This window comes from Plectropomus leopardus, chromosome 17 (assembly GCF_008729295.1).
Source record: "Plectropomus leopardus isolate mb chromosome 17, YSFRI_Pleo_2.0, whole genome shotgun sequence".
NCBI classification, from domain to species: domain Eukaryota; kingdom Metazoa; phylum Chordata; class Actinopteri; order Perciformes; family Serranidae; genus Plectropomus; species Plectropomus leopardus.
The window spans coordinates 19384277-19397323 of NC_056479.1; the positions used below are offsets into that span (position 1 = coordinate 19384277).

General features: G+C 42.2%; 1 protein-coding gene across 2 annotated transcripts in view; it reads left to right on the plus strand.

Moving 5' to 3' along the window:
* Positions 1–13047, plus strand: part of cep112 (centrosomal protein 112) — a 132259-nt gene that overhangs the window by 87708 nt on the left and 31504 nt on the right. For both annotated transcript variants that reach the window (XM_042505151.1, XM_042505152.1), the window contains exons 22-23: positions 5419–5481; positions 11518–11667. In XM_042505151.1, the coding sequence (XP_042361085.1) occupies positions 5419–5481; positions 11518–11667 (213 nt within the window). The remainder of the gene's footprint in view (positions 1–5418; positions 5482–11517; positions 11668–13047) is intronic.

Below are 13047 nucleotides of genomic sequence, written 5' to 3' on the forward strand. Positions count from 1 at the left end.
ATTTTCTGAAGCTAATAATCTTTGTGTTTTAATTTCCTTAGAATGAGAAATGAGAGTTTATAGCCACATACGGAGTGGGTCCACTTCCACAGAGTCTGCCATGTTTTTCTACAGTAGCCCAGAGTGGACAAACCAAACACTGGCTCTACATGGGACCAATGGACCATTAAAGCAAAAAAAATGTGACTGTTTCCGAAAAGCTCTGTACATAGGAAGCATGAATTACACTCTCCTTCTGTGGTTTTAAAGTTAGTCGACCGAGTAATCTTTAGCCCATTTTACACAGCCTATTCAAGGTGGGAATATCACACAGTTCTGCTGCCTCGTGGTTCTGTATACAAGGTACAATAGTGGAACAGGAGGACAGAGTTGTCTCATCTTTAAGACAACAACTGAGGTAGTAACAGCTCCACATTGAGGTTTGGGTAAAAGGACGTGTGTGGGACCCATCATGGGAGATTTAAAAAAAAACGTTAACAGTTAACAGTCAGAACTCCTTACCCTTAAAGCAGAGGACGAGATCAGCTGCCATAAAATAGAGACAGTAAATGACTGATATTGACATGCTATGCCATTGTTATTGTTTATAAAATACACACACTGGACCAGCATCCTGCCATCATTTGGTTCTGTGTAATAGTGCAAAGGCATCTTAAAGAAAGACTTTGTAGCGGGCCTATAGCGTGATCTCTGTAAAACAGGCTTGTGATTCTACGAGTAGCTCCATCCATTAAGCCTTCGCTGCCTCAAACTAAGTTTTATTCCTGACCTGATGGTGAGGGGTTAGATGTTAAGCCCACTCACACTGATGGTAATGGATGTAATTGGTTTTCTGATACTGAGAACTGGCTGGTTGAGTGTGTAATCACTGAACATCCTGTATGTTGTGTGTCTGTGTGTCTGATGTATGTTTATCTGCCTGTGTGTATACCCATGATGCATTATTTCTGTACTGCGTCTGATGCAGCACTGACAGTCAGCAGCAGGGATTAAGAGAATCACTACTGACAGGCAGTGATGGCAAACTGTGAAATGGAAATAAAGTCTCTTGTCATTACAGAACCAACTCTCTCCCTCTCTCTCATACACATAGATACACAGACGAGCACAGCAAGACAGCAATGATTACAGACAAACGAGCAAATAACATCTCCCAGCTCTCCCTCGCTGGCAGATTGAACTCAAATTGTCATGAGAGACATGCGTGGTGAACAGAGGATCGTTTTGAATGCTTACAAATACTGCTGCCACTAAAAGTGAAGGCTTCGTGGAGCAAAGCCTCTCTTTGAAATCATGTTTTTTTTGTTAGTTTGTGAGAAATTAACCCTAAAAACCACTCCCCAGTGTGAAATACACAGCGTGTTGTGTGCAGGGTGACACTATCAACGACCATCGAAATAGTGTGAGTACTTAAAAACATCCCTGCCCTTTACCTAATCGCCTGTCAGTCGGCCGTCATATTGTGTCCCTTGTGTGTGGAATGACATCACCCTTGCGTCAGTCTTTTATCTTCTGTCAGAGTTCAGCTTTAGGACGATGCTGAACACCATAATTGCTCTTTAGCAATGTGAGATGATTGGAAACATATCGGAGAAAAATGCCATATGGAGGCAATATCCTGTCCAGGACTATAGACTGCACTGAACAGATTCTGAAAATGCTGGAAATAGGCACACTGACTTTAACACACACACACGCTCACACACACACACAGAAGTTATCATGTGTTGGCAGGATTACTCTATTGAGAAATGTTTACTTTGGTTTCTCTCTCCTTTAGCAACAATGCAGCGGTCCACTCCAAACAATCAGATTGCACACCTTGAGCAAATTTCTCTTCCAAACGGCTACAGATCAAACTCTGGTTGTGTGGTTGGCCTTCATGTGTCCTGTTTGTCCATTGTCTGTATTTGAATAAGTGTGGCTTGTGTGCATACCTGTTAGTGCGTGTGTGTTTGAGAGAGAGAGGAAAAGTTGTCACCCGTTTTCCACCACTCCCGTCAGTCCCTTTTTCAGTGTGCACGTGTCAGTATGTGTCTATGTGTGTGTGTGTTTGGCCTGGTTCCCACTGCAGATTATTAATTAAGTTCTGGTAAGCGGTGCATGCCTTGCCTTCAGATCCACTTCCACTCTCTTTAACACACACACACACACACACACACACACACACACACACAAGTACCAGTACACATGCACAAACACACACATACTTCAAAGCAGCCGCACTCCACACAGCTAGGATTAAGAGGCGATTGAAGAGCCTGATACAGCCTCAAAGTGCCTTCAGCACAAAAATGCCTTTGGCAGGGCACAGGTAGTCTCTTTGAAAGTGCTCACACACACACACACACACACACACACACATATGGCTGGGCTTTTAATTTAGCTCTGATTTTTCCCTTTGTATTTGTCACAGTCCTGTTGGGCTATTTTTCCTTGCATGTACTATCCATATCTTCATCTATTTCCAGCCATTTTCATTGTGTGTTTAGATGGTTGAGCTGTATAATGCATGATGTTGTATAATGCTTCCTGCTAAATTCCCCCAAGTGACTGTAGGTAAAAGGAATAGGCTAGTAGCAAGCTCTTTATGTTTTTATGAAACATCTGAGCCTGTTTGCATGTCAATATGGCCATATGTTTCCACTGCCATGTCACATACAGCATATAGAGTCACACTCCCACCTCATTACCTCACAGTAAATTGCAAAGGTGATGCTGATGTATTACTCTGATTCAAACATTTTCACTGACACGATAAAGACACATTCTTTCTTATCCCTTAAAAAAAAAGGTTTTTGGTGTTGTTGATTTTTTTTTTTCAGGGATGTCCAATATGGATTTACATATAAGATAACCACTTATTTCCCAATTTTGTAATTTACTAAAAAGTTTATATCCTGGGGTACATGCACACTTTAGGGTAAGAAAGCTTAAGACATTGTGGAAAAATCGATGATTTAATATTCTATACCCCTGACCTAACTAAATCTAACTGACGTCACCATTGTTAATACAACAAAAACAGAGAATAGTTCTGATGGTCGACTGCTGTGGGTGTGTGAGCTCTGCACCGGGGACAGTGACAGGGCTAACTGTGGCATCACAGCAAGCGTTACCTAATGGCTATGAGTTAAACAGCAGAGTCGAGCCCTTTTTGGTGTGAGTTTAGGCCCTTTTTCATTCAAAAAGACCCACGGACATCTTGCTTTTTGATGTTTTGGGAAAGCTTACAATCAGCGTTCACACCCGGCTCAATTGATCAGCATCGATGGAAACATACACAAGTACCCACTGAAACATTTTCACTGTCCCACATGCTTCTTTCACCTTTTACTAACTTATTTTCTGGCCTGTCCGTGGTATCAAATGTGTCAGTACTTGTCTGCTGCAGAGCCATGTACACCGCTCTGCTCTACTGGTGGTGGGAAAGGACTCTAATGTGTATTTTTTGTAGGCTTGCCTGTGTTTAAAAAAATCTGCATACACATGATTATTTTGGTAGACAGTTGTTTTTTGTTGGGACCGTTTAAAGTGTTTGATGTGAGCCGCTGCTGCTGTGTTAGCTTGTACTAACACTCTGGAAACGATCCTTCAGCGCTACGTCTAACCTGTTCAACAGCAACAGGAAGCTTGATCTGGTGCATAGTCGCACGGTCAGGGATCAGACCTTTGTCAAACTGGTGACAAGATGTTCAGCTCTTTAATCAGCATGCTGCAATTATAATTATTCTTCTTTGTGTTTTTTGGCACCTCAATAACTAACTTTAAAGGTGTACTATCACCTTCTGTAATGGGGAGTGTAGATTCTACCCTTGTAAACCTAATGCAGTCTGCTTTCTATCAATGGTGCTATTTATCAGCTATAATTTAATTATCTGATTAATACATAGAAATATACATTTAATATAATTTTCCAATAAAATTTCCCATTCCCATTATTAGTCTAATACCAACTACCACAGTGTAACTTCAGCTTCAGTCAAACTGAAGCAGTCTGGCAGCATTAAAGAGAGGCAACAAATGTGTCAGCTGTAAAGAAAAACATCGAAGGACTCCATTTGCGCCCCCTCTCCCACACACAGTTCTTTCTTTTGCCTTTTCTACACCCTTCTTTGTCTCCCCCTCTCTCATCAGCTGCTATAGGGCCCCTAGGGACGAGCGGGCTGCCACTCAAAGACTCCTGGCGCAGGAAGACAGGCCGGTATCCTTGGTGATGGCTCTGTGTTTCCGTGGTGACAGGTGTGTCCGCTCAGAGCGGGGCGGCCGTGTTTGTCGGGAAGTGTTTGGATGGGGTGCAGAGTCCAAACGCAGCTCAGGTGTTGATGGCTTGCGAGGGGTGCGTTCAATGAAGCCCTGTGTGTTAGTGAGTTGTCTGTCTGTCAGTGACTGTCAGGACAAGAGAGTCAAGCTTGTGTGTGTCTTATGGGTCTGTATTTGGGCATTTTTATGTATAAATTGGATTTTCTAAATACATTGTCGTGTGTAACTGGTGTTTTGTATTTCTTACATTTGTTGAAATAGAAGTTTTCCAGATTTAAAATCAATAGGTGTGAAACACTTTGTTGTTTGTCACTGGTCGGCCAATGGTTTTGTAATATGGAGTATAGAGAGCAGGTTTTCAGAGTTTAAGTCGATCCACATCCCTTGAAAAGACTTGCCTGCCTTTCAGAAAAATGACCTATATCCCCCATTAATTCGAGCCTTATTCTCTCTACAATACTTGTATAGACCTTGTCACCATGCAGGCAGCCATCGACATCCCCATCGAATTCCTGCACTTCACACCTAATTATCTCACTCCACTGTTCAGCCTCTCATTGAAACTCTGGCATCAAAACACAGCTAGCTGAACGGAGGCAGATCTTGTATTAGGCACTCGTAGTCTCTGCTTCCAGCTGGCTAACTTCCCACAGAGAAACAACCAAAAACAAAGAGACGAGCGCCGCTCAATAAACTCCTAACAACAATCTCCATTCACTCCTATTCTGTCTCCGCCGTGTTGTGTCTCCCAGCTTCTCCCGATCATCTCTCTTTTTTTCCTCCCTATAGCTAATTGGCAGCAATGTTTTAATTCCCACCCCCCTTTCTTGTTAAGTGATGAATTGTTGGCAGGGGATCAAAGGGGAGTGGTGCCCACTGTGCGCCATGCCCGTCACTACCTGCTGGCACACATGAGCGTTGGGACTGGCGCTCTGCCAAGGGGCTACAGGCCTGCGCCATGGGGACACACTGCCAAGAGGCAGAGGTCAACATGTGTGTGTGTGTGTGTGTGTGCGTGAGCATGGGTAGGTTGGGAGGGTAGTTGTGTGTGCACTTCCTAACAGAAGATTGAATTTCACAACTCTCTCTTTTTGTGTCTCTATCTGTCTGTCTGCATATCTCTTTCTCACACTCGCCTCTCCCTTCTGGTTGCAGACCAACAGCAGGTTGAAGCAGATTGAGAAGGAGTACAGTCAGAAGCTCGCCAAGTCTGCCCAGGTAATCAGTTTTCTCTTCTCCCCTTCTTTTTTCTCCTCTTTCAGTTTATATTCCTCTTTTGGACAAATGTACTGATGGGAGAGGTGAGGAAGCACATATGAAAACACACAGACTTTTGAACACACCGCAAGCCACCCTGACCTTTACCCTTCTGCAGATATGAACAAACACACAAGTGCACGCACACACATCCCCTATTTGGCATGAAGTTTGGCAGAGTGCAGGCAAATAAATCTACACATAAAATAGGTCGTATAGCATTAAGAATATCTAAAGCTCTACTGTCTGGCTTTTCTCTTTACTGTTCCTGTTCCATCTTTCATGTTTGTGTTCAGAGGTATAAGAGGTGAAAGGCTCTCCTTCGTAGCTCAAACAGAACTGTGTGAAGTCAGGACAGGTTATCAGGTTTCAAACATGTTATGTTGGATGTCTTGATGATACATATATTTACCCTTAAAGCTGCTCTGCTCAGTATTTTTATGTAACAGCAAATTACCGACAGATGTGTAATGTGCAAATATTAGAATTACATTTGTCATGTGGCCACACAACTTTAAATGAACGCTTAGGTTGCTCATTGTCTCCTGAATGTGCTGACAGGTAACTGTTTTAATAGAAGCAAATAACTTTTTGCTGTGTAAAAATACAGTGAAATAATGGCGTCCTGAGCAGAGACTGATGTCACGCTCGCTCTCTGTTTATGTTGTAACCCGAGTATCTTTGTTTGTTTTAGTTGATGGTCATGTGTGCATGTGAGTCCCTGTGTGTGTTTCCCACTGGTTAGCTTATCACCGCCGCTCTGCACTGCACTTATGTGGCAGTTACTGATGATGACACAGTCCAAACCCGCAGTTTTGTTGCAGAAGCCCACTCTGTGGTTCACCCCAGGGTACCATTGTTAGCCCTGAATCATAGACATGCTCTGGATGTGGTATTCAGCTCCTTTTTGTGTGTGTGTATTAATATATATATATATATATATATAAACATTGTGTTTCTAGCTTGTTTAGCTGCTACCAAGTGGTCAAAAAAACAATTCATGCTTATTTGTAATCCACACATGCTTGATTTACCTTGTATCGGTTACTTTGGAGTGCCCACTTGTTCTGTAATCGGTTGAAGTTGGACTGTTGTGTGCTTTATATTAAAGGGGCTACCTATAGATTAATGCATCTGCTTAAGGAGAAGTTTACTGAGCCTTTCTTTAACTCTTTCAGTGTTGTCTTTACTGTCAGCGATCCCACCCATCATCGAAAACCTGTTGAAGACACAAAAGCAGCCCACGTCTCTGTGATACCGCTATAGCCCCGATGTATGCCGTCTCATTCGAAGAATACAATTCCACAATAACTGTCTCTCTTGTCAGCTGCTCATATTGTTCGCTGCCTTCTTAAATATTTGATTGTTAGACAGATGAAAGCAAAGCCAGAAAACCCCAAGACCACATAATATGGTGCTGCTCCATTGTTTCTGAGACCAGAAAGTGTCGGCAAGTTTCATTCGGATAATCTGTCAAATAGGCGAGCGACCGTTTCAGGGGCATCTGTTTGGTGCGCTTGAGAAAAGTGAATCTAAAGTGCCAACCAAACCAAATGAAAAAAAATTGCACTCAGTCTGCAGAAGTATAGGTATAAAAGCATCATCACACTGTTAATTTTGTCCCCTGCACCGGTGTTTTCCTCTCCTCCATCCTCTCTCCTGTGCCTCGAGTGCCCCTTTACTCCTTACCTGTTTCTCCTCCTCATGTCATGGCATCATCTGTCCACACTTCTAATCAAGGGCCATATGTTGATCATTACTGCTTGTGTCATCAAAAGGAGCCCATTTAGGATTGAGGTAATTCTTCTCTACAACCAGGAATATAACTTCCCAGGACACACTCTGTCATTCAGCAAAATGTCTCTGAAAGTTCAGACAGCTTTTACCTCACCAGTTAAAAGATCCGAAACACCCTAAGTAGTGTTTACATTACAGAAAGAAAAGAGTTTTCTCCTTGATTATGTTGCAGGGTAAAATATCACAATCATTTGGCCGTAATTGCACCTCGTTACCCAAAGAGGAGATTCAAAGGGTGGGATGGGGGAGTTGGGGAGGGGGTTGTTTTTCTTTCTTTCTTCTCCTCTTTAAATCCCCCCATTTTTGGTTGGCTGGCAAAGGCACAGAGTTGAAAGCGAGGTTGACAAGCAGATGTTGTGAGAAAACGGTAGCTTATTAGGTTACACAATGCTCGACTTCAAAAGAAGTCGGATGCTGTGCGAAAGTTCAGCCATGTTTGCCCGCTTTGGCTGTGCAGTACGCCGCCGCAGACAAAGCAACAAGTGATTAATCCTCTGTTTTGGGGACACAAAGCTGGCTCAGGTTCAACAAACAACACTCTCTCTGCCACTAAAGAAAAACCTCTGTGCGCCGAATTCAACACCTTTGTTGAAGTGTGTCGTTAAACAGAGGGTAATGCTGAAGGTGTGGGTTTTTGTGCAAACATTAATATGCATGATTAATGCAGGCTATTTGTCGTGGGCTTGGGCGGCTTTGTTTTAAAAGGTAAAGGTGGAACAGGAGGGGGATTTGTTGCCTACCCCTTGGGGCAACTCAGTCAAATGTAAACAAGGGGCCTTTGAACCTCAAAGGCTAACCCCAGTTGTTAACCCCTCAGTGTCTGACAGGGGGCATCGCTCTTGAGCTCAACTGCATGGCTAATAACCCAATTAAAAACATACCACGCCATACATTATCCTGAGGGGACTTGAGACGTAAGAATATACGTTAATATGCATGCACACGCACATTCTTTGGCCTTGCACGTTATGTCTTTGTTATTGTCTCTCTTTCTCATTCACACACACAGAGACACGCACACACAAACTCTCCTAATTAGTGTCTCTCCAATCCAATCCTGTGCGTTAAGCGTCTAGCTGTGAGTGGTCCTCCTTAGTGACCTGTGAACTGAACAGGGCCGTGCTCTCGTCCCCCATTTAATGATCAGGCTATAGTGGGTGGTAGCTGTGGTACTGGTGGGAGATCATTACTTCATCCCTGACCGTCTCACCGTGGCAGTAGGTAGGAGGTGGAGGGAATTTGCCACAGTAGGCACAGTGCATGAGAAGTACCATGTTCTGGAAGAAAGAGGTTGAAGTTCACTCCATATGCAAATATACCTCACTGATTTCAGCACAGTTCTGGTTGTTAAGTTCCACAAACAGTGTTCACATGTGACCTCTTATGCAGATAGGATCTGTTACAATATTTATTTAATCGCAGGGATGAACCCACAGAGAATCATCACCAAACTCTAGAGCGCATCTCAGCTCTGCACGGCACTTTACTGTTTATAAGGGCCTTGTTTTGGTTTTAATATCCGCAGATTTACTGTTGTGGTTCTGGTTGTCAGAGAAAAACCTCAACAAACTATCTGGTGAGCAGTAGTTGGAGCATTTAGAGGCAAAAGAGACAGATATTTCCTTAAGGAGTTTGAGGAGACCTAAACAATTTTTGGGAAAATTTTTTATCAGAAGAACAATGCGAGGAATATAAATCACACAGCGAACAAGAATTCTTCAATTTTTTCCATGTTTTCTCCCCTTATCTTTCCACCCCCCAAATGGAGACTGTAACAGAAATAAAGGCAATACAGAAATCACACTGATGGCAGCCAATATGACAGGATTTATGGGATGCAGTGACATCAAAATAACCAATAAACCACACAAATAAGATTTTAAAAAATTAAGAATAAATAACCAGATGGAAATGGAAAAAACATGGGGGAAAATGAAAAAAATAACAAAACAAACAAGGAGGCTCAGTCGTCACATCCTAGTCATGTGGTCAAAGAAGCAATGTAGTTTAGGAAAGGTCTTCAAGTTTTTTCAAGAGAATGAAGGGAACCTTTCAGGAAAAATCAAAGTTTCTCCAGTCTAATGGACAGTAAAATGTATTTCAACCACTTATTGTGAGTAGGAGGTTGAACCTTCCTCCATATAAGAAGTGTAAGTCGCCTTGCCAACAATGTAGTAAAGGCGAGGACATGTTGCTTGCCTCTAGACAAATTGGGCTGTACAGTTATGGTGGTATCACATGAAACTACAAGACCTGAGGATTCCAGTGGTACCACCAACCATGTCATGTAACTTCTCAGGAAGGGGACTGAATAACGCTCCAAAGTTAGGCTAAATTTTGGCAAAAGAAAAACGGCATGGTCATTTCACAGGGATCCCATGAGTCCCCCCCTTTACAGACATGCCCACTTTATGCAGTTTTGCAGAACTCCTTTACCCTGCCAATGTGGACTTTAAAACTGTTTGAAATGCAAAGTAATGAAATTGAAATTATGTGATAAAAAATGTGATTATTCCTGATTAACTATTAAAATCCTCCTATTAATCGAAAAAAAAAAAATCATTTAACAGGTTTACCTCCAACGTTTTGGTGTATGACACTATGGAGTTTCATGCACGATGAGCATGCCAGTGCGCAAAACATCTGTTAATGTCGTAATATGATGAGCACTTCACTTGTTATGTGTTGTCACCTGAAACCAGGCTTCACTATTTCAACATGAGCCACCATGTTTTCTCACTCTAAAGTCTTTCCATGTACTATTGCAAAGCATCCCCTTTCCTATGGTGGCCATCATTTCATGGCCTTAGTTATTCACCTTTCTGTTTACAAACAGGTGAATAAACACCAGACCTGCTCTATTCTCCTTTTTTTTTTACCTCTGGTTCACAGAGAGGTAAGCCTGCCTTTAGCCCTGAACAGAGATGCTTGCAGGCTGGGGAAATAGACAAGTCTCACCAGACCAATTACCGACTTAAAAAGGCCTGGCTGGCTATCAGACAGAAAAAGGTGCTGTGGTGTGTATATACAGTATATACAGGAATAACAAGACAGACAGCGGAGTTCACTAGTTTAGAGTGCCGCCGCTGCCTGGGGCTAAAGACCAGCAGATGCAGGGAATCCATATTGTAGAATAATTATTACGCCCACAAATGATGTTCCCATAATAATGTGTCATTTGTTGCTTTCATGTGGCTTTCCCGCTGACAAAATAAGCCTAATCTCCCTCTCATCTCTGTCTCTCCCTCTTGCTGTCTCCCCCTCTCGCTCCCTCCATATGTGGTCGACCCGCACCACTCTAACTCCCATACTCCCACACAGTGTGCAGATTCCAGCAGGGCTAGTCCTCCAGAGTTTGAACACGGTAAACAATTATCTGTCTAGCCCAAAGCTAGCAGCGGCACTGCCCCCCCACCACTACCACCTCTGTCTCCCTCTTTCTCTTCCCCCCTCTCTCCCTTCCTCTCCCTCTCTCTTTTCCTCTCTCATCTTTCCTCTGCCTTTCCCTGACAGTGGCTTAAATAGAATGTTAATTTTGACTGGAGGATTTCAAAGCCGAGGCAGTTCCTTTTCATCTTGGTGTGCACCGCAAGTTCACCAACACAAAGTCACTCCGCTCTTCAAAAAGGAAGTTGTTTTTTCCTTCCTGTCTTTTTTTTTTTTTTTTTTTTTAAACATCCCTCCTCTCTTTCTCTCTCTCTGTGCTTTTTCTGTGTTTTCTGTCTCGTCTCAAAAAAGACACAAGACATGAGACTCTGGGAAAAAGCAATGTTTCAAGGTGATCGTTACTGCTATGCAGAAATCCAGGACGAATGTGAAATGCATTTTCCATGTGACTCGAGTCATTTTGTTTGACCAGTAACTTGAAGCAAATCAGCATTATGTGCAGTGAACATGTTTTGCATTTAGCACCTTTGCAACAGGTTTTATCTGCACTTTCCTCGTTTTAATGTGTCACTTTTTTCGAGCATTAGCAAGGAAAAGGCAACTTCTAAGTTGTGTTTTTACTAGAAAAACTTTCCCAAGAGCAGATTATTCCAGTATGTCATCTTGTCTTGTCATTTTCTCACTGACCAGTGGGTTTAACGCTATGTGGTCAGTTGTCCATTTGCTGATTTTCTGTCAAATCAAGAATTAAAATCAAAATTTTATTAATTAATTTAATTAATTTTTCCCTGTCTCTCCTCTTTTCACCTTTAGCTAATTGCAGAGCTACAGACATCCGCATGTGACTCAAAGGAGGAGGCTGTTCGTCTGCAGAGGGCAATGGAGAAGCAGTTGCAGGAGTCCAATGTCCGATGGGATGAGGAGAGGAGGACAATAACTCAGCACGCCGATCGGGCCAACAAGGTCAGTGTCAGGCACTTAGGAGACCATCCTCGTAACCACACTGGTATCTATCAACATAGACAAAATTGTTAGTAGTTCTGAAGTCCATAGCAAAAATACTGCGATATCAGAGTATGTCACAGTATATTATAGCAGAGGCACTATACCTAAAAAAAACTTCTCTTATCTTTTTCTTCATCTGTTGTTAAATTTACTGTAGCAAGTGAAGGACAGCAAAGTGTGTACCCAGCATGCCGTTCGACAGTGTAACAGTTACTGGGGTCCCCTATACTACACATTATGTACATAAGGTACAGATAAAAGGACTTGGACCTGTAGATTTTAAGAACTTGCACTCGACACTGCATTTTATCACCAGTAATACATCTGCCAAAGGTGAAGACAGTCAGGTGAAAGGTTGTTGAGAAAACTGAAGGACAGACATACAAACAGACATTTTAGTTTATTAGAACAATGACACAATTTTGTCAAAAAAACAAGAACTACTTTTCTGACTTCTTGCAAAAGCACAAACTCAGTCAGAACAAAGTGGAACGTATGAGTAAAAACATCGATTCATCAGTGACTCTGTTCAGAGCCATGGATCTGCCTCTTGGTTTGCTTCTGTTTGTCCATCATGTAACAAACAGTTTTAAGTGGCCTAGAGTGTAAATCTAAGCACATCAGCAAAGAAAAACAAATAGACTTTTTAATTTTATCACATAATATTGTATGTAGTTTGGTTAAATTGATAGATTTAGGCATTGTTTACAATAACCCAATTCCCACAAAAATCTGAGTTTACATGAGTTGTTTGGTATGTAATCTGAGTATTTTTCCTTTACTCTTTTTACTTCAGTAAATGTATCAACTGTACTGCAGGGGATTAAAAACTGCACTGCTGACACCATTTACACCACCTTTGATGAGTTTTGAAGGTGCCATTTTCTCAGTATCTCTCATTGATTGATATCTCCTCAATCTTCTAGCAGTCTTACAAACTTCCTGTCGCACGTCACTGGTCTCTGTAGTGTTCATCTGCAGAAGCAGACCTTTAGACTTAGAGGACGGGGGGCGTCAGTAAACTACATCCTTAAAAAAGCCTTGTCTGGATTTGACTTTTATGGAGTAGACACGGGTCGCTTTTCTTTTGTTAAAGCACAGTCACAGTTTGTATGCATGCACTCTGTCATTTTTATGGCTAGCTGCAAACTCCATAGTGTCTTTAAGTGGCTTGTGTGCTTGGTGTCTGGCTGAACCTTATAAATCTGTCTGCTGCACCCCACTTCTTTAGTCAGAGTCTCTCTATATAATTACTGTCATTTTCTAACACAGTTAAACTCCCCTTTTTTAGCATCAACCTTTTTATTTCTCACTCATGTTTGTTCCTTTAAAACTATC